Source organism: Solea solea, chromosome 1 (genome assembly GCF_958295425.1).
Source record: "Solea solea chromosome 1, fSolSol10.1, whole genome shotgun sequence".
In the NCBI taxonomy this organism is placed as follows: domain Eukaryota; kingdom Metazoa; phylum Chordata; class Actinopteri; order Pleuronectiformes; family Soleidae; genus Solea; species Solea solea.
In genome coordinates, this window is record NC_081134.1 from 27,633,847 (window position 1) to 27,655,666 (window position 21,820).

At 38.5% G+C, this 21,820-nt stretch overlaps 3 protein-coding genes across 5 annotated transcripts; 1 reads left to right on the plus strand and 2 right to left on the minus strand.

The window, feature by feature from the left end:
* Positions 1–67: 67 nt before the first annotated feature.
* Positions 68–13,936, minus strand: LOC131455662 (E3 ubiquitin-protein ligase RNF31-like). Of its 3 annotated transcripts, none has more exons than XM_058623481.1 (24): positions 13,877–13,936; positions 12,469–12,724; positions 11,952–12,098; positions 11,637–11,792; positions 11,485–11,541; positions 10,607–10,757; positions 10,361–10,525; positions 10,095–10,245; positions 9,863–10,014; positions 9,283–9,434; positions 8,956–9,201; positions 8,153–8,488; positions 7,844–8,029; positions 7,557–7,763; positions 6,285–6,458; positions 5,757–5,855; positions 5,340–5,429; positions 4,753–4,867; positions 4,470–4,582; positions 3,634–3,747; positions 3,058–3,106; positions 2,853–2,949; positions 560–725; positions 68–318 (listed from the first exon to the last, which is right to left on the minus strand). In XM_058623481.1, exons 2-24 carry the CDS (start codon positions 12,718–12,720, stop codon positions 271–273), a joined length of 3,423 nt encoding a protein of 1,140 aa, XP_058479464.1. In that variant the 5' UTR covers positions 12,721–12,724; positions 13,877–13,936; the 3' UTR covers positions 68–270. The 3 variants fall into 3 exon arrangements, with proteins under 3 accessions (XP_058479464.1, XP_058479463.1, XP_058479456.1); XM_058623480.1 differs by having other exon boundaries at positions 10,619–10,775; XM_058623473.1 differs by having other exon boundaries at positions 10,607–10,775.
* Positions 13,937–14,492: 556 nt separating this feature from the next.
* On the plus strand, positions 14,493–18,133 carry psme2 (proteasome activator subunit 2). Its single transcript, XM_058623483.1, has 11 exons — positions 14,493–14,731; positions 15,135–15,167; positions 15,250–15,312; positions 15,411–15,497; positions 16,320–16,368; positions 16,460–16,557; positions 16,638–16,706; positions 17,038–17,105; positions 17,188–17,242; positions 17,709–17,795; positions 17,891–18,133. The coding sequence occupies exons 1-11, from the start codon at positions 14,684–14,686 to the stop codon at positions 17,969–17,971; spliced, it is 738 nt and encodes a 245-aa protein (XP_058479466.1). The 5' UTR covers positions 14,493–14,683; the 3' UTR covers positions 17,972–18,133.
* A 10-nt stretch (positions 18,134–18,143) lies between these two features.
* On the minus strand, positions 18,144–21,366 carry lsm5 (LSM5 homolog, U6 small nuclear RNA and mRNA degradation associated). The gene is made up of 5 exons (XM_058623490.1): positions 21,262–21,366; positions 19,417–19,512; positions 19,102–19,129; positions 18,952–19,024; positions 18,144–18,356 (listed from the first exon to the last, which is right to left on the minus strand). The coding sequence occupies exons 1-5, from the start codon at positions 21,305–21,307 to the stop codon at positions 18,324–18,326; spliced, it is 276 nt and encodes a 91-aa protein (XP_058479473.1). The 5' UTR covers positions 21,308–21,366; the 3' UTR covers positions 18,144–18,323.
* Between the last annotated feature and the right edge of the window lie 454 nt (positions 21,367–21,820).

Genomic DNA, 21,820 nt, shown 5'->3' on the forward strand with positions numbered 1-21,820 from the left:
TACTTTATATAGACACTAAACTATGACTTTTTTGACTGATTGTCAACAGGAAAAGAAAAGACAAAACCACCTTTTAAAATAATTTTATTGATTTCTTGAGTTTGAATTTTACAGAAAATGTCTGATACACGAATTTAAACATGTTAAGTGCAGAAGATTCAACAAAAACCTAAAAATACAGAAATCAGTAGTGGCAAGTTCATCAGCAAACTCTACAAATCTGAGGGAGTTTACACCATTTGGACATATTTCTTTTCCAGTAATGAATTTTCACTTGTTGCGAGGGACTTTTTCTCCAAGAGGAACTTCCATCAGTTTCTGTCAGGAAAGAAAAGAAGCAAATATGGATGACTCATTTTCATAACCAAACTGGTGTCAAAAGAATCTGTGGCTCAGATTCAACTAAAGACTTGTGCGTACGATAACTGAAGAATATGTTCACTTTTTTATTTCAAGCCTTGGAGCCAGGATTCCTGTTTTTGGTGACGACAGTGGGTGTGAAAACATTCTGGATTAAATTGAAATCATCTCCACGTAAGGAGGGTCATTAGTGTCTGACCTTGAGCAGTCGTGCGTGGTAAACACTATCTTCCTCGTTCTCCAGTCTCTGAATGTCCACCTGGTATCTCTCACAGGCTCGAGTCAATTCCTGGACATTGTAGATTAGAGCCGGGTCCAGAGAATGAGCGTTGATCAGACTTACAAGGTATTCTCTGTAATGTTTCCTGCACACAAAAAGAAAACATTATGATAGTGTAGAAAGTAAAAAAAGTCATTGTATGGTGTCATCCAAAATAGTCAAAAAAGTCATAGTGTAGATTAGGGCTGAACGATATATCGTTATCGTATCGATATCTAGATGTGAACATTCAAGATATTAATATCGAAAAAGCAACGATATAAACAATATAGATAATTCCCCGCGCTCGCCCTGCATGTACAGCTCTGGCAGTCACAATAAACATAATTTTTACGATTGCCCTTGAATGCACCACTACGGCCAGCCAACCACAAACCTTATTTCATGCTTGCTGTGGATCGACAGCTGAAGTCAACCAATGACAAACATAGGAGGGCGGGAGGGAGACTGAGACGCGCGCGCACACACACACACACACGACATACACAGCGGGAAAGAAAAGTGACATGAGTGCGGAAGATAATGCGGCCAGTGGCGATTTTCTGCCAAAACATAAATCATTCTCCATTATTTGTAAGTATTTTGGATTTAAAAAGGATGATGTCAACCAGAGCGAGGTGTTGTGCAGGTCGTGCTTGGCGAAAATTGCGACGAAGCAAGGTAGCACAACATGTTTCACCACCTGAAACAACACCATCGCGTGCTGCACGAAGAGTGTATTACAATGAGAGAAACACCGGGGACTTCTCAGTCATCCCAAAAGAAGCCCAAGCAAAGTGTGTTTACTGATGCGTTCAGTAGCGTTACAGACGCTATAACATACCACATTGCAAAAGACATGGTACCCGTGTACACAGTCTCACAGTGAGTTCTCATCAATAAAACTGCAGTTTCCATGTGGAAAGTTTCCACAGTCTTTTGTATGATGATTATGATATTATTTTTGTGAAACATGCTTGGTTTTCACCGAACCCATAGTCATATTGTATCATATCAATATCGAGATATCTGGCATGAATATCGAGATATGAAATTTTGTCCATATCGTTCAGCCCTAGTGTAGATTGTCGTCCAAAATCAGTCATAAAAGTGATAGTTTAGTATGTTGTCCAAAATAGTCAAAAAAGTCATAGTATAGTATGTCTTCCAAAATCAGTCAAAAAGTCATAGTATAGTATGTTGTCTAAAATAGTCAAAAAAGTCATAGTGTAGTATGTCGTCCAAAATCTGTCAAAAAAGTCATGGTATAGTATGTCGTCCAAAATCTGTCAAAAAAGTCATAGTATAGTATTTCGTCCAAAATCTGTCAAAAAAGTCATAGTATAGTATTTCGTCCAAAATCAGTCAAAAAAGTCATAGTATAGTATTTCGTCCAAAATCTGTCAAAAAAGTCATAGTATAGTATTTCGTCCAAAATCAGTCAAAAAAGTCATAGTATAGTATTTCGTCCAAAATCAGTCAAAAAAGTCATAGTTTAGTATGTCGCCAAAATCAGTCAAAAAACTCATAGTTTAGTATGTCGTCCAAAATCAGTCAAAAAAGTCATAGTATAGTATGTCGTCCAAAATAGTCAAAAAAGTCATAGTATAGTATGTCGTCCAATATCAGTCAAAAAAGTCATAGTATAGAATGTCGTCCAATATCAGTCAAAAAAGTCATAGTATAGAATGTCGTCCAATATCAGTCAAAAAAGTCATAGTATAGTATGTCGTCCAATATCAGTCAAAAAAGTCATAGTATAGTATGTCGTCCAATATCAGTCAAAAAAGTCATAGTATAGTATGTCGTCCAATATCAGTCAAAAAAGTCATAGTATAGTATGTCGTCCAAAATCAGTCAAAAAAGTCATAGTATAGTATTTCGTCCAAAATCAGTCAAAAAAGTCATAGTATAGTATTTCGTCCAAAATCAGTCAAAAAAGTCATAGTATAGTATTTTGTCCAAAATCAGTCAAAAAAGTCATAGTTTAGTATTTCGTCCAAAATCAGTCAAAAAAGTCATAGTATAGTATTTCGTCCAAAATAGTCAAAAAAGTCATAGCATAGTATGTCAGTCAAAAAAGTCATAGTATAGTATGTCGTCCAATATCAGTCAAAAAACTCATAGTTTATTAAGACGTACAGTAACATTTCTCTGTGACTTTCGTTTCTCCTCCTCCCCCTTCTTCTCCAGCTCCACCCCCTGCCCTCCTCCTCCAGAGTTAAACACTTACTCGCAGAGTCCAGCTTGTCCCGGCTGTGTTTGGAGACCACACGGTGAATCAGTCTGTTCACCTCCTTCATCTTTCTGCTCCATCACTCCACAGCCATCTAACAGACATATATTTATTATGATTATGGTGTGTCGTTGTCATGACGACACTCTTAAGTTTCAGCTTTTGGAGCGTGAAATCTTTATTTATAATAAAGTTGTTTTACCAGTTTGAGCTCCAGTGTCAGGATCTGTGTTGAATTCCACACCACATTTCTGCAGAGAGGAAAAGTTCATTAAAAATATCTTAGAGTTTGTTTTGTGACAGTTTCACCTCAGCCTGCTGTATTTTCAAACATGGCTGAACATTTTTTTCTTTGATTTTAGTAGTTATTCCTACAAAATAAAATACATGTTATTATGCTGTCTTTTGTTTTTTGATAGTTATTCCTACAACATAAAATACATGTTTTTATGTTATCTTTAGTTTCAGTAGTTACTAAAAAAAGAGACTTAAGTAAATTTTTTGGACTCTCCTAAACTCTTTTCTCGTGTGCACAGGCCTGATTTGAATAAAACACATTTTTGGTCAAACTCAACCCAAACACTGAAGGTTATTTTAATTTTTAAACATCCAAATTCATATTCAAACCAGAAGTTTTACTTTCTATGGGACATTTTTCAGAAACAACACATAATAAATGTAATTCTTTATGATTTTAATAATTTCTGGTCTTTTAATCATGTGAAAGATCCCACATTAAAGGAGATGATGAAGAGTGGGGGTGATGATGAAGGCTCACCTGCAGCAGGTCCTGAAGTCTCTGAGGCTCCCAGTCTCTTAAATAGAAGAGACAGTCTCGAGGGTGATGTGCATGGAGACCAGGGTAACTGCACTGAGCCGTCTTACAGAGCGTCTACAGGAGGACAGAGTTTTACTAGTTATTCTTACAAAATGAAAGACATGTTTTTATGTTATCTTTCATTTTTGTAGTTACTTTCAAAATAAAATACACGCTTCTACGTTATCTTTAATTGTATGATTTTAGTAGTTATCCTTTCAAAATAAAATACATGTTATTATGTATCTTCTTTTTATGATTTTAGTAGTTATTCCTTCAAAATAAAATACATGTTTTTATGTTATCTTTCATTTTAGTAGTTATTCCTACAAAATAAAATACAACTTTTTATGTTATCTTTAGTTTAAGTAGTTACTCTTACAAAATAAATACTTATTTTTTTAGTTTTCTTTCATTTTAATAGTTACTCTTTCAAAATAAAAGACACATTTTATGTTATCTTTCATTTCAGTAGTTATTCCTACAAAATAAAAGACACATTTTATGTTATCTTTCATTTTAGTAATTACTCTTTCAAAATAAAAGACAATTTCAGATGTTTTTCATTAAACAGTTTTGTTAATTCTACTGAAACTACCTTGAATAAGACCTTTTATTGTGTGGTTTCTAACACTCTTTTACGGGGCTTTTTTTCCTTCTTGTTCAGCACTTTATAAACACTGTAAAAGTGCTGTATACACAAGGTTCATCATATCTGTCACACGAGCGACGCACAAACATGAACTCAGAAAGTGTTTGCTCCGACAGTGGACGTTAGAGAAAGTGTGAAACAGTACCTTGTGATAGGGGTTGTTGCAGCCACTGCAGAACTGGTACCTGCACTGGGAGCAGCTGAAGTGCATGCAGCCGCCTTTGGTCAGAGCGTACTGGAACCTGCAGTGTGGACACGCTGTAAAAACATCAATATTAATGCACATGTACAAACTATATTTAATATATAAAAGAACAAAAGAGGCTTTTGTCTCATGCTGTGCATATAAAAGCAACACACACTAACATACATGTCAGTAAATCATCACAGATTTGAGACTTTCTCTAAAGTGTCCTGATGCGACTCACTGATGCCGTTGTCTCTCAGGTATCCAGCCAAACCCTGTCTCTGGTATTCTGGATCGTTCTCTCGCTTCCACAACTGGAACTGTTCACAGGACAAGTCCTGGTGCTGAGCCTCCCACTGAAACCACAGACACACAGACAGACAGACAGACACAGACACAGACAGGCACACAGACACAGACAGAGAGACAGACATACACAGAAAGACACACAGACAGACGAAGAGACACACACAGACAGAGAGATAATCAAGACAAACGTTTCAAAGCTCAGTTTCAACTCCAGCGTCCTACTGTTGGCTGAAGGCAAAAGACGAGGACAGTTAGGAGACAGAAGGAGTTTGGAAGTGAGAGCAGGGACTTTAAATGTTGGTTGAGCTGCCAGGCAGGAGGAAAAGCAGAAGAGCACAGAGAAGGTCCATGGATGTTGTGAAGGAGGACATGAGGACACTTAGAGAAAGAGAAGAGGACACAAGAGAGAGAGGACAAGTGATCGGCTGAGGGAGAAGCAAGAAGAAGAAGCAGGAGAAGAGGAAGGAGGAGGAGGATGAGAAGCAGCAGCAGAGGTAGACAGAGAGTGAGAGCACTCACAGGTTTCTTGCACTGAGTACAGAAGCTCTGTCTGCAGGACGGACATGTGACCTTCAGCTGATCTCCATCATTGATGAACCCTGAGACACACTGACAACAAACAGAGGAGAACAACAACACACTGTTCAATCAGCTGCAGCAACATCATTTATAATCATCACAACGAACACTGAGCTGCTACTAATACTGTTATTATTATTATTACTATTATTGATAAAGAGACATAAAATAAATCAGTAACATTTATTTATTTAACTCTCACTCACTCAGATTCAATCTGACCAGTTTTAAGCTGTAAAAATAATCTAAATGTTCCTTGTTAGCTGGACATTTTCCTTAAATTACTCAAAACCTTTTTTTACTTTTATACAAATGAATATTTGTATACCAGTTCTGCGTGTGTGTGTGTGTACTCACGTGACAGCACCAGAGGAACTTAGGATCCTTCATGAGAGCGTGCTCCGTCAGCTTTTTATGAAACAGCTCATAAACGTCCATGTCCAGACAGTCGCGCAACTGTGGGAAAATAAAAATAAAACTATTTTTTAAAGTTTACACAAGTCTTACAAAGGTTACACAAGTATAAAGTGTATTTTTGTAAAAAAGTATTTTAAAATAATTAAACAAAGAAGCTAAGGGAGGCTTATTTGTGACACTTATTTATAATAAAAGTATTAAAAGAGAGAAAAAAGAAGAAAACTGACTGATAACGTAAAAAACGTTTAAAAAATTAAGATGAATTTTACGATATTTAATGTAAAAGATGAGTTTAATTCACTGTTTCACAAACCTTCTACACAAGGACCAACATTTTAAACATCACAATCAAAATCAAATCCTAAAATTTTACACTTTTCTTTTTTGGGGTCCCAAGAAAAATCTCCCACGGCCCACGCGTGGGTCCGTGGCCCAGTGTTTGGGCATCACCAGTTTATAGAAGCGCACCTGTATGTCGAGCGTGGAGAAGTAGCTGTCGAGCTGCTCGGGGTCATTGATGTCAGGTTCTCCACAGACGGGACAAACCATGTCTCTGATGTGTTTGTCTCTCACTGCGATGGTGAAGTGTTGACCGAAGCAGTCGTGACACACGGAGCACTGACACGACGTCAGAGACTGCATCTGAACACACACACGGGATATACACAGCTTACATATACATACAGTTTATGTATACACATATACACACACATATATACGTATATGTATATACACACACACGTAAACAGTTTATATATACATAGAGTTTATATACACAGTAATGTACAGACATAGTTTGCTTCCAAATAAATCACCAAATAAATATAAACTGCACTTTTATTGGTTTGATAAAACAGTTTTTATGAATTTTTGTTATTTTTCTGCCTCGGTTTGTGAACAGAAAACTTTTGTTCTTTTTAAACTCAATTTAAAAATATAAAATCAGAAAATTCATTATATTCAACAAGAGAAAAAAAAAACCTGTTTGTTTTTGTACTTTTTTCTCAAAACAAATCAAGAACAAATTTGGCCGAACCTGAAGTGGAAATTTTCCATTTTCAATTGAATATTAAAATGGGGGGGATTTGGATTAGGATTTGGATTAAGATTTGGATTAGGACTTGGATTAAGATTTTGAGTAAGATTTGGATTAGGATTTGGATTGGGACTTGGATTAAGATTTGGAGTATGATTTGGATTAGGATTTGAATTAAGATTAAGATTAAGATTAAGATTAAGATTAAGATTAAGATTAAGATTTAGATTGGATTAGGATTTGGATTAAGATTTGGATTAGGATTTGGAGTAAGATTTGGATTAGGACTTGGATTAAGATTTGGAGTAAGAGTTGGATTAAGATTAAGATTAATATTAAGATTTGGATTAGGATTTGGATTAGGATTTGGATTTGGATTAAGATTAATATTAAGATTTGGATTAGGATTAAGATTTGGATTAAGATTTCGAAACAAATAATGAAATAAACAATTTTTTTTTTCTTTTCCAATTTTAGAGGATTAAAGATAGATGCATGATTTTGTTTTTTCAATGAGATTTTTTGTTTTGTTTGTTGTTTTATTTTATGATTCAGCGGAATCAGTTTGTATTTCATTTTCTACTTCTGATTTAAACTCAAAATAATTTGTAAAAAAGCAACCACTTTTTTTCTAAAGAGATTATTGTAGATTTTAGATTCTAAAGTGGATATGGATGAAGGACATCTGGTCTCAGCTGACCCACCTTACTGCGGGGAAAGACGCACAGACAGCAGGGACATTCGTTCTTCAGGAGACGCCTGATGAAATCCCGGTCATGTGACTCCTTCACGGCCTGGACCACGTCCTCCAGAGAGTATGTGACGTCCGGCTCCTGCAGCAGGGACAGCACCAGCTCGCAGCGCCCCCAGCTGGGCAGGTCGTACAGCGCCAGGAGACGCCTGCACATCCTCTGAGCAGAGTAAACCACGTGTTAAAAATAGAAACTGTTTAATTTCAGTCAGCACAGGAACAAGGCGTGACCGCTCAAACCTGTTTGTCCGGGTGTGCGGCGTCGATCTGAGGCTCGGGAAAGTCAGTCCAGATACGCTGGTGGTACGGCTCCAGCAGAGGGCGCTGCAGCAGAGACAAAGCCCCTTTGACCTCGCCGCCGCTCAGCCGCAGCGCCTCCTCACACTTAGCCACGTCTCTGAAGCCAAGAGAGTGGAGCTCCCTCATCTGGACACGGAGAGAAACAACAGCAACAACAACAGAGGAACTTTAAAAGACAAAGATAAAGAGAGTGGAGCGCTATAATGATCACACACTAATATTACGTCATTTTTTACTGCATTTCCTGACCTTCGCCTGTCGGTCTCTCAGCAGCTGCGTCACCGCTCTCTCCGTGTCTCCGCCCGCCGCTAACCACGCCAGCTTGGCCTCAGCTCTGGACAGCTTCACGACGGCGTCGCTCTCCTGTGTCTCCTCGCCGTCTCTCTCCACGGCGGTGACGGCAGCGCGTATCCCAGAATCCCCAGGTCTGTAGTTGACCTGCACGGACGCGGCCATGGCGCAGATCTCGTCCAGCAGGTGGGGCAGTTCTGACGTGAGCCAGTCACAGGGGCTGACGTTGCTGCCGCCGCACACGCACAGAGCGGCGTACACTTCCTCTGGACTCACACCGCGCTTCTCTGCCTCCTGGAATAAAAGACACGGGAATAATCTTCACTTAAACACTTAGAGTATCTGTTTTACAGATTACTGGATTATGAAAATAATACTAAATGTATATGAAACGTAGTTTGCTGTTCTGGAATCTGGAGAAAGATTTGTTCTGAATTATATCAAAAATAGTTATTTTACTTAAACTTTCCACAGATATTAAGTGTCATTTATACATTAAAATATGATGAAAAATACTGAAACATATAGCAGGTTATTTCCTCTTTTGTTGAGCAATTATAGCAATTATAGATGAGTGACCGTTGTCGATATACAGTCTTATTTTCATAATCACACGTTTGGTCCATAAAATGTCAGAAAATGTTGGAACACCTTTCTCAAACCAAAAATTCTGTTGAATGATTTCTTTGTTTCATGGAGCAAAGAAACCAGAAAATATTCACATTTATGAAGCTGAAAAATCACAGAAACTAAAGTCGCACCCTGATGTGATGGATGAGGCCGAGTCCGTCCTCCCTCATCAGCTTCTGCCTCCTCAGCTCCACACACTCTCTGGGCTTGGGCTGCGGCTTCACGGCGACCTGAGGCTGCTCTGTGGCGACGGACGGCGGCGGCTGCTGAAGAGAGTGAGGCGCAGAGTCTCCGGCAGAGTCTTTACACGACAGGTTACACATCTCACACACTGTGGTGGGCTTGGTGTTGACGTAGGTGCAGAACTGACAGGTCCACTGAGAAGAAGGAGATCACAGACGGTCCAATCACAATCACACAAACAACAAACAATACCTTTGAGGATCAAATATTCAAACCTTTGTTCCGGTTTCACACCGAGGTCCAGAGTTGGACGGAGCTGGGACGACAAGTGGCACAGGCGGGCGAGTGGCCAGACGGGGGCGCTCACACACCTCACACAGGATGCTGCTGCCTTGATTGACCACAGTGCAGCTTCTACACTGCCACTCTGTGGACACAAACACACACGACAACGTGTCAGAACTTTGTGTTTTTGACGACTGTTTGATGTGTAAATAAAACCTTGGTTTACATGAAATTCAAAGACAGAATGTGTTGACACAATGAAAATGTGGAGGACAACTCGTCTTCGTCCATGACGGCATCCACTTTTATTGATTTGCAGCACGCTCTGCATGTGGAGAAGACATCATGTCACCACTTTCTCGTCTTAACTTTACTGGCTCGTCTCAGAGAGACAGAATGGACAGTGTCCACAACACTGCGAGTAATGAGGTCTCCACGTTTGTCCTGCGTCCAGGGATCCGTAGGAGACATTTAGCTTAAATATTAACAAAATTCTTGCACTTTCAATGACCATGTCTTATGTTTTCAAACACATTTGCTGTAGTTTCATCTAAATGGTCCATGCGTCACCTGAACTTGGTGACGTGGGAAGCGATGCAGGGTTTTCCTGAGCGACGGACGCGGCCGTGGCGAGACGAGGTCGCTCACAGGTGGAGCAGAGGACGGCTCGCATCTCGTTCACCGTGGTGCAGTGACTGCATTCCCACGGAGACAGAGACAGACTGAGAGACAACAGACACAATCATTCAATAATCCACTCGTCGTCCTCGTATATAAAGTCTGTGAAAACCCTGGTCCTCACCTGGACGTCTTTGCAGCTGTGACAAATGTCCTGTTGTGTCCTTTACGCTCAGGGTGAGAGTGGAAGAGGAGGTCACAGTTCTCACATAGTCTCTGCACACAGGTGGAGCACTGACACTGCACCACTGATATACCACAGATACCACACGGCTCTGTCCAACACACAGACACACACAGAGACGTCACAGGAGGAGGAGGAGCGGAGGAGAAGACAAAGAAGAAGACAAAGATGAAGAAGAAGAAGCAGAAGAATGACATGTGACGTACCGTGCTTGGTCTGGTGGATCTTGTCTCTCTTGTGATTGGCTCTGCTCGGGTGTCGGTGGAAGAGGAGGTCACAGGCGTCACAGAAGGACTGACCTCCACACGGAGGACAGACGAGGGACGGAGCCACGCCACACAGGTCACACTCAGAGCCCACACACACGGCAGCTAAGAGAGGAGGAGGAGGAGAAGAAACGTCTCAGGTCACAGTGAAACTTCAACTGAAAGCAGGTTTCACTTCAGCTTCACCTGCTGCTTCACCTGCTGAGGGTTTTGCTTTGAGGGGCGGAGCCACGAGCCTCTGAGGAGGTTTAGGAGGAGGAGAGACGAGCGGCGCTTTGTCCGTGTTCTGCTGCTCCTTCTCAGGCGGAATCACCATGGCGTCAGCTGACGTCACGTCCTGAACAACAGAATTACACTGCAAACATTTATACATCATTAACCCATTATTAATCCATCATTAATCCATTACTGCGTACATTTTCAAATTGTGAACCTTTTCTTCTTCCTTTGCTTTGTATAAACAAAAAGAATCATTAAAACTCAGGTTTCATTTCCAGACACTTTATGAATCAAATGTACAGATTAATCAGGAAAATAATCAGCAGATTAAGGGATAATGTAAATAATCTGTTAATGGCAACCGTCATCCAGATTAAGGAGTTTGAAATAAAAGTTTTTTTCAGTGTCCTCACTAAACAACATCCATTTATTTTTCATATTATTATCATTGTTTTGTAGAAAATTGAGATATTTATTGACTTATTATGCTTTATCTTGTAAAAGTCCCCGTTGTCTTATCTTGTATTAACTATTCAAGAAAATCTTCTTTATTCTACGATATTTTTCAGATTTAAGAAGCAAAAGAGGTATAATATGAAAATATTAATATAATACAACTTTATTTACAAAGCAAGTGAGAATAAAGACAATTTTAACATTTATTTCCATTAATATTGTACTTTATCACTAGTTTCCTGCCTGTAGTTGGCAGCATTAAATGTCTTTAAATGAACAATATTGAATATTTAAGGTTTAATATTGCAATGAAGAGAGGTTAAAAGTGGTTAAAAACGATGACAGAGTGAGTGGACGATGGAAACAGAAGAAGGAAAATAAAAACACACCTGCTGAGCGACAAAAGGGACGATGTCTTTGAAGTTTTCTACGTGAGGATGAGTTCCCTGAGCAAACACAGATACAAAAACAATTCAAATAAAACCAGATGAAACATGGCGGAGAAGAATCTGCGACAAGACAGACGATCGTCTCCACTCACCTTCACCAGCATGTCCACTTCTGTGCGCAGGGTCATGACCTCCAGTGTCACCGCCGCGACCTTGTCCGTGTCCGGCTCGCTGACGTCATCGGGGAAACTGAGGCCGTCCACCTGCTGGTTAGTGTAACCGTAGAGGAAGAGGACACGACGTCCTCCCTGTGAGCAGAGACCACAGTGAGGACATGGTTCACATGTGTGTATCTCAGTGACATCTCATGTTTATGTCAGATGTTAATATTGAGAAGCAGGTCAAGTTCTACACAGATCCAGAACGTTCTTGTGATCAAAAGGTAGATCCTTCAGGTGTGTCCTCACCTTGACAGCGTCCACCGTGGTTCTGAAGACGGGGTTGTTGTGCTTGACGCTCCTCCAGTATCTGGGTCTGGCAGGAGACGTCAGGTTACAGCCGTACTTCTCCAGGATACTCAAGGCCTTGACGAGGCGACTCAAAGACTCCATGACCTGATGCAAAATAGAATATTTATATATATTATTTAATAATTAAAAAAACACTAGCTGATGATTCATTTAGAATTTAACAAATAAACATCATACTTGCAGCCCTAGTCTTTGTTTGTAGTATTATTTATCTGAAATTTGCCCTTCCGGTTCAAACAAGTATGTCTAAGTATGTTAGGATGTCATACTGAGGTAACAGTGACACCCAGTGTTGAAACTGCAATGAAAGAAATGATGTCGGTGGAAACTAAAAAGGAATTCAATCAGCAGCAAATCTAAGAAGGTAAATATTATCTTAAATAATCCTCAGAAAACTTCCTGAAGAGAAAATAATTAAAGTAAGGTCGTGTGTGAGGAGTGTGACGTCACTGACCTCGTGTTTGCTGCGGCTGCTTGTGTTCTCCCTCAGCACGGTCTCCGCCGCCAGGTGTAGGTATTTCTGCGACGGGGGCAGAGCGGCGTCCGCCATCGCCTGGACATCGGCCTTCACGTCCTGAGCGACACCAGACGAGGACAGGACGGACAGAGCTCTCCTCCTCACCTCATCCATCGGCTCGGACCCAGAGCTGCTGCTGCTGCTGCTGCTGCTGCTGCCGCTGCCGCCACTGCTGCTGCTGCTGATCATCGCTCTGAGAATCACACAGACAATAAATCGTTAAAATATCGTAATTTAGCAAATAGCAAAAACCTAAATTACATTTGTTCAAGTTCTGAAACATAAATGTTGAAAGTAAATCATGTTCTATTTGAATAAAGAGTGGTTTAGATTATAATGTGTCATGAATCCATGTTTTAAATTAAAAAGGTAAATATAATCTTAAATAATCATCAAAAAAAATTCCTAAAAAGAAAATGAGAAAACAATTAACAAGGTATTTTCTTCAAACAAAAATTAAGAAAAATGTCGGTAAAATTGAGGTGAAATTGAAGATTAACTTTTTGTGTGTGTGTTCAATCACCTGACTGTATTGATTAATTGATTAATTCCAAAATGAATAGGCAACTATTTTAAAGTGAAATTATGAATTATGAATATGAACAAATAGTGTTAAAACTAAATTTTAGTGAGACTAAAAACATCATGTTTTAACATTTAATGTTTTTGGGAATAAAATTGAGTCAACTTAAAGATAATTAATATAAGTGCTGGCAGTTGTTCCTGTTATAAGTTCCGGCAAAATGGAAAATCAAAAATAAATAATAAAAGATAACTTAATGAATTAAAGATACATTTAACCTGTTCTACGTTGTTTTATAATAAAGTTAAGGACAAAATAAGACCTGCTTAAATGACACTGACTAAATACTGTTTCTGCTTAAGATAGAAGCAGTGTCATTCATTTCAATTAAATGTCATTTAAAGCTATTTTAGTAAGAGTGCGTGACAGTAAAACTGTGCTAAAGTCCCAGTTAATAATAGCTTCATTCACACTGACAGTAAACACCTACTAATAAAAGACTCAATTACAGCATTAACACGAGCAGGAGACACTCAGATTCATGTTATTTACAATAAAAACGTGTTAATCTAGTGCAGTTTTACTGTGTTTTTACGGCATGTCACTGTGATTAAACCTTAAACACAGTGAAATTTCTCGTAAGTTGAAACCGAAACTTTGTCAGATATTTAGCGTCATCGTCTCCTCGGGTTTATTTAAACTGTTGTTTCGTGTCCAAACAACAAAGTCACCGATTACACATGTGAAATACATATTTTAAATAACGAGTTTTAACGCGTTTTAACGTATTTTAAAGTGCGTAGTTTGTGGTTAAAGTCTCACCTTGTATGTTTGTAGCTGCTCTGCTGCTGCTGTTGTTAGCTTCAAACACGGAACTACACCGTGACGGCTCCACTTCCCGTTTGGTTCTTTCAAAATAAAAGTAGAAGAGTTACAAAATCAGAGCATACAAAGAAAGAGCGCAGTGTGAAATTTAGCTTTTTCTTTTTCCTCGTCGTGTACAGATTTTCACACTATTTTAAAAGAAATAAAAGTATTAAAGTAGGAATGTATTTTAAACTGAAGGAAATCAGTTTAAAGTTACTTTATATTTTCTGTTAAAATGACAAAATTCACCAATATTTCTTTTGATTTTATACATTTTCTCAATGACCACACTTTCATTATTTTATTTTATTCTATTTTTATGTTTGCATTTGTGTGTAAGGTGACCTTTAGGGTCAGAAAGTAAAATGTGCTGCTAAAAAATAAAACAAACAAGTAACAAGTAGTTATAATAATCATTATTATTATTATTTAATAATTATTTATTTTTATTGAAGTATTGATTACATTTTTACGCCCACATTAAATAATAAATGTATAATTTAATAATAATAACTTCTTTTCTTTTTTAAAGAGCTTGTGGGAGGAGATTTTTAAGTGGGCGGGGCATAAACACGTCATCCGATGTGAAACCGAAAATAAAGTGAATGAGGAAATAAATGTACGGTTCTGTGTGTTTCTGTTCTCCCGCAGCGGCAGAAACAGCAGAAAACAGCAGAAACGACTGAATTCTCCTCGCTTATTACAAGAAAACGCGTGAAAACACTCGTTTATTTATTAATTTTTATCACAATCTGCGTCGTCATGCCGAAGACATCGGTGCTGAAAATCAGCAGCGTGGCTGCGGTGAAGGTGAGTGACAGACAAACAAAGTATTTGCTTTAAAATCACTTACACTTAATGTATTATGATATAATAAGTGTTTTAGTAAAGTACAAAGTCACAGTTTAAAGCGAGTAGCAGAGGAGGAGGAAAGAGGAGGAAAGTCCCGGAAAAACGAAAGTAAAGTCGACTCGTGACTCAGCGACTTCAACTTTAATTTAAAAAAACACAAAATTGTTCACATGAAACTGTTCAGCTTTAAATTATTGTTAAACTGTGAGAAAACTGTGTGTGTTCCCAAGGTCTGGGTGGGGATGAAAATTAGTTTACAGGTTTTAAAATGATTATTCAGTGTTACAAAGGGTTTAAAACAAACGTTTCTTGAAGTAAATGCAGTAAAAAGGGAGAATAATGATTTATTTTTGTTTTACAGGTGGAAAACTACAGTCAGTCCCTTTATCATGAGGTCTGGAGACAATATCATTGTTATTGTGATATATAAGACTTATGCAGCGTTTCTTAATTCTTTTTCTTTTTCTGTTTTTCAGGTGGAGAATCTCTTCTCTAATTACATCCCACTGAAGATCACACAGCTGGACGCGATGCTCAGGGTCAGAACGTTTGGAACACGTGTGAAAACCAGGTTACTAGATATTTCTTTTCTTTTTTCTTTTATTTACCCTTCTCCATCTTGTCTCTCTGTTGTCAGGATGACGCTCTCAGCATCACTGACCTGTGCTCACTCCGGGCTCCGCTGGACATTCCCATCCCAGACCCTCCGTCTCCAGAAGAAGAGGTGAGAACAGGAGACCGTGGACCAGATTACAGGGACAGTTCAGGAACCCCCAAAAAAGATTTTAGCCACTTAAAAAAATAATAAAATCTATGTCAGTTTAAGTCTTACGGCGTCTTAACAATATGCTTATGTCTTTATTTCACCGTTAGACAGACTTTTCCAACAGAAAACAAAAAAGTTTCACTCCTTGCACCAAACCCCATCAAGAAAATCAGTGATTTTAACATCACACACACAGGCGTTGTTGATTCACTGCTACCTCCATCACTAAGTTCAAAAGTCTTATTTTGTCACTAGAGAAAATCAGTGATTTTAGCTGGCGGGGACAAAGGAGCTGCTGGTCCTCTGCTGCCTTGTGTGGTCACTTTGTGTCACTGAGGTTAATCTGAATGAAGGATTTTAAAAGCTGAATTGACAAAATAAGACATTAAAACTCAGTGATGGAGGCAGCAGTGGATCAACAACTCCTGTGTGTGTGTGTGTGTGTGTGATGTTAAAATCACTGATTTTCTTGATGGGCTTTGGTGTGGGAGAGTGAGTGGTTCACAAACTTCACTTCCTGTTGGAAAAGTCTGTCTGACAGTGAGATAAAGACGTGAACATGTGCTTGAGACATTGTAGACTTAAAGAGATAATGATCTTAAAGCAATATGTGTGTGCTTTTTTTTAGTTTCTTAGTGAATAATGTGCTTAAATGTCAGTACCTCATTCCAAAAAACCTGAACTATCCCTTTATCATGGAGTTCAACTCATACCCACATTTGCAACATTAATCTGGTAAGATTACAGGCTGTTTTATAGCTTCATAAACTTGTCCAACAGGAAATGGAGACGGACAAGAATGAAGACAGCGCAGAGAAGAAGAAGAAAGGTGAAGAGTTTTTCCTCCTCACATTCACTCAACATAATATACTGTCAAAAATAATCATTTAAATATTTTATATATATATATTTATCTGCAGCTCCAAAATGTGGCTTCATCAAGGGGAATGAGAAGATCATGGCGCTCCTGGACAAAGTCAAACCGGAAATTGTGTCTCTGAGAGAAACCATCATTAACGTAAGTGAGTGAAAAAACAGTGAGTTTGACATTTTTGAACAGAGATAATCTCTCGTGTGTCCATGTTCTTCTCCCCTCAGGTTTCATGCTGGATTCAGCTCCTCATCCCAAAGATAGAAGACGGAAATGACTTTGGAGTCGCAATCCAGGTCCGCTTTTTACGTCAGTTTATTAACAAGAACTCGAGACTCAATAACTGGGCTGATAGTTACCATTTATTAATAATGAGGCTTTTTCTTCGCTCTCAGAAACATAATAAATGTCACTAAAACGTCCATGGTTTTTTCTCAGATGGAGGAACATTATAAAATTGGTTAAATATGAGCCAAAAAAAACAAACTCGCAAAGGAAAAACAGCATCAGTCATAGAAAATCCCACATTAATCCATCTGTGTTCACAGCTGTGAGACTGTGACATATTTCAGTTTGTTTAACATTAAAATAAATATAACATTCTTCTATTTTCTTTCTGCACCACAGGAGAAAATCCTGGAGAGAATCACCGCTGTGAAAACCAAAGTGGACGGTTTTCAAACAAACATCAACAAGTAAAACTTTGACTTATGGTCGCCTTCATTTAAACCTGAAAACAATAGAAGAATAATAATGTAAGTTCTCTGCCGTGTGCAGGTACTTCTCAGAGAGAGGAGACGCCGTCGCCAAAGCCTCCAAAGAAACTCATGTGGTGAGTGTTTTCACTGGTTTTTAAACGTTCTCTTAAACAACCTGCACTAAAATAAAGGTTTGTTTCCCGATACTTTTTAAGATTTAAATCAATCACAGGAACGAAGAACTCGTTTAAGCTTTTGTTTTATTTCATCAAAGTCAGGAAAGCTTAGTTGATTTAAAATGCTACATTTGTTCACGCAAGAGACGATCTGAAGACGAGGATTTTACATAAAACTGAGACAGCAGTGTTTAAATCACATGACACACGTCACACAGATCCAGGTGTTTGTCAATAAAATGTTTGAAATGTTCTCAAATGTCCGATTTTTTTGTTATGTGGACAAAATATTGACATTTAAAGAGCCGAAGAACAAATGTCTTGGTAATTGATTAATTATTGATGAATTGTCAGCTCTGTGGTGACTGACTCTTACCTGTGTATAATAAATGTCAGAACGCTCCTTTAACTCCTCTCTCTTCAGATGGACTACCGCTCGCTCGTCCATGAGAAGGACGAGGCCATCTACAGCGAGGTCCGAGTGATCGTCCTCGACATCCGCGGCTTCTACGTGAGTCGCAGCGACGTCTGAAGCAGCGCGTGGAAAATAAATGGAAAAAAACAGCGGCAACGCATTAACGTTGTTTTTCTGCATCTTTCCTCTAGGCGGAGCTTTACGACATCATCAGCAAGAACCAAGAGAAGGTGACCAATCCTAAAGGAGAGGAGAAGCCGTCCATGTACTGACCGTTAAGACGCAGAAACCCGCAAAACACGTCAGAGAAAACCTTTCAATTCAAAATCTGTTCCAGAAAACATTCAAGGAAACACTTAAGTCTTTCTTTCTTTGCACCAAATCTTTTTTTAGTTGTGCAAGTGTGACATTTGAAATAAAGAAATAAAAACAAAGACTGTTGCGTGAGATTCACTGATTTATTTATAACAAAAAACTCATCAGGTGTTTTCTTTTTAATAAACAAAAAAAGAATCAGAATCTTACTAGAAAAATATTTTCCTCTATAAAAGCAAGAGGGGAAAAAAAACAAACATGAACAACAAAAATACCAAGGTTCGAAACAAATGAAAAAGCCAGCATGACTCAAACTTCAGGACCTTCTCCTCCAGGTATGAGCTGGAAATACAATAAATAAATGTAAGCATTGACGCATTTATGATCCTGTACAGTGAAATTAAAGGGATACCACGGGTGATTTTGGACATCTGGTTTAATGCAGTAATGACACTCACTCTCCCACACCAAACCTCAGAGAAAATCAGTGATTTTAGCTGGCAGGGACACAGGAGCTGCTGGTCCTCTGCTGCCTCGTGTGGTCACTTTTTGTCACTGAGGTCAATCTGAACAAAGGATTCTAAATGCCGAAGTGACAAAATAAGACATTTGAAGTTAGTGACGGAGGCAGCAGTGGATCAACAACTCCTGTGTGCTGTGATGTTAAAATCACGGATTTTCTCTATGGGCTTTGGTGTGGGAGAGTGGTTTACAAACTCTGTCTAACAGTGAGATAAAGACGTGGACATGTTTTTAAGACATCACAGATTTAAGGTAACGTCAATTTTAAGAAGTGAGCCTTGAACAAAGTGGCTAAGAAAAGTTTTTCCTGTCTCTAAGCAGAGGATTTGTTTGTACGACAGTACCTCAGACATCCACACGTTCAAAACACTACTCTCGCTTTAATATTATACATAAAAGGAGATCACTTTCATACCATAGTGATGTTGTTGCCGTTGAGGAGGATCTGATCCAGTTTGGTTATCCTTCGTCCCTCTGGTGTGATTTCACTGCAACATGTTCATTTCATCAGTGAACTCGTTTAACAGCAACAACAAAATCTACAAAAACCTTAAAGTTCACTTACAATTCTGTCACATCCTCCAACACCATATCTGACACGAGAAGTTAAGGAAACGGAGGTGAGGAGGTGGCTCATTTAACGACACATCTGTCACATTTCTACTCATACATTTCAGCACTGCTCAGCCCGGGGTGGGTCACCTGACAAGTAGAAGCCTGAAGCCTGTCAAATGTTATGTGATTAAAAGTCAGACAGATGGTTTTATATTGCCACCCCCCAGCTTTAAATACAGCCCACAGAGTGTGTGTGTGTGTGTGTGTGTGTGTGTGTGTGTGTGTGTGTGTGTGTGTGTGTGTGTTTTTAGAGGTAAAAGGATACTGACAAAGTCGTCGAATCCCAGCAGAGTCCCGACAATTTCTTTATCCGTCTTCATGACGATGTGAATCCGTGAGCCGATGCATTTGTCCACCAGCTCTGAAAAATGACAGAGGGAAGGAAACAGAACATGTTCACTCCGTGAATCCAGCAAAACAGGAGAGAAAACTGCAGATATCATGTGATTTGGAATCATTAACACTAGAGCTGCAACTAACGATTATTTTCATAATCGATTAATCTGTCGATTATTTTCTCGATGAATCGTTTGGTCAATAAAATATCAGAAAACCGTACAAAATGTGGATCGTGTTTGTCAAACCTGGAAATGATGACGTTCTTAAATGTCTTGTTTCGTCCACAAACCAAAATGTTTCACTTTTAATGATTTCTTTGTTATCCAGAGCAAAGAAATGAAGAAAATATTCACATTTAAGAAGCTTAAACAATCGGAAATGTTGCTTTAATCATGAAAAAAAACTTCAAACCGATTATCGATTATCAAATTAGTTGTCAATTCATTTAGTAATAGATTAATAAACGATTAATTGTTTCAGCTCTAATTAACACACACACAAACCTAAGACCTAAAATCAAGTAGAACAGATGTTGTGGAAAATGAGAATTTGTCCACATTCACATGGGTTGTTTGGTCTGATTTTCACAAGCCTTTAAATGTGTTCATTTAAAGCCAGAGGTGAAGCAACCATGTACAAAAAAAGGCTGGAAGAAAGTTCACCTGCTGCAAACAAATAGACTGTAGCAAAAGTAGAGCTGAAACGATTACTCCACTTATCGGATATTATCTTTTTTTGGGACACTTCTTGATGTGAAAACATTTTAGACGTTTTGGGTATGACATTAACTTAGCTTGACACCCACTGTTGTATTTGTGAAACTTTTATTTTATTTATGAAAATGCTAAAGGGGAGATTTCACCGTTTTTGTCTCATACCTAGACCTCATTAGACCAGGTCCACATCAAAAACCACTGTACCTAGACTCCTCAAATCTGTACTAGATTATCCTGAAGATTCATAAAAACACAGTCTCTGATTTGTGAACGGTGAAATGGGCCTTTATTGCATTTTCACAAATAGAATAAAGGTTTCCCAAATCAGAGACTGTGTTTTTATGAATCTTCAGGGTCTGTAGGATAATCCAGTCCAGATTTGAGAAGTCTAAGTAAAGTGGTTTTTGATATGGACCTGGTCCAAAGTTGTCTATATGCTGAAAAAACAGTGAAATGGGCCGTTATTGTATTTTCACAAATAGAATAAAGGTTTCACAAATCAGAGACTGTGTTTTTATGAATCTTCAGGGTCTGTAGGATATTATTCACCTGTGAAAATAACCGTATACTGTAGCGCTAATCCCTAATACAATACCTGTTATAAGCCCACTACTAACTATAACTCCACCTGCTGTCCTCGTCATTACATGTCCTTTACATTACATATCATTTAAATTAGCAGGCGCTTTTATCCAAAGCGACTTACGCTTAAACTACACGTGAGCATCACCTTTAACTAAAATAACTCACCTAAAGATTAACAAATGAATCAAATCACGAGGTCAAATAAATTTGTGACGATTCCGAATCTAACTTTGACCACAAATAAAAATAAAAAGTGCCAAACATGGGAGTTTAAATCAATATTTCAGTATTTCAAGTGTTAGCTACGAAGCTAACGCTGACGCGAGCAACTAGAGAACGCCGGCTTTCCCCAAAAAAACTTCTCACTTTTGCTGCGGCTCAGAGTTAAAAAAAACAGTTAAACACAGTTAACATCGATGTTATTAAAATCACACACGTAAAAAGCAGCAGTAATTTGAACATTTACAAACCGAGCGGCAGAAGCTGAGAGGGGTTCGTCGTCTGAGTGGCCGCCATATTTGATGACTCACACGCAGACAGAAGCAACCGAGGCAAAGATCGACAGCGACCAGACAAAAGCAATCGAACTTGTCAGTTTTCTGACAAGTTCAATAGTGTTTTAAATCTATATTTAAATATAATTACAGCGGCAGAAGATTAGAGGGATTTGTGTTTCACAAAATGGCGGACATGTGACAATTTTTTATTCTTTACCAAGTTTACCTATTAAACTTAGCCTAGAGATATTTAAAAGCATAGTCAAGGAAGAAAAAACACTGACTAGTCCTGTTTTGACCAAATAAATAGATGTTTAAAAGGTTTATGCCCGCTAATGTAAATTTATCTTATAGTAAATATTAAGGTGGCCTGAAAGTGCAACACATGAAACACTTTTACACACTCCAGAACAAATGAACAAAAGCAACAATTCGTACGGAAACCAAAACAAATTTATTACAAGATGTGAAACTTACAATTCCCAAAACAAATTTTATGGACGCTGTTCGCTATAACAAAAGAATCAATGAT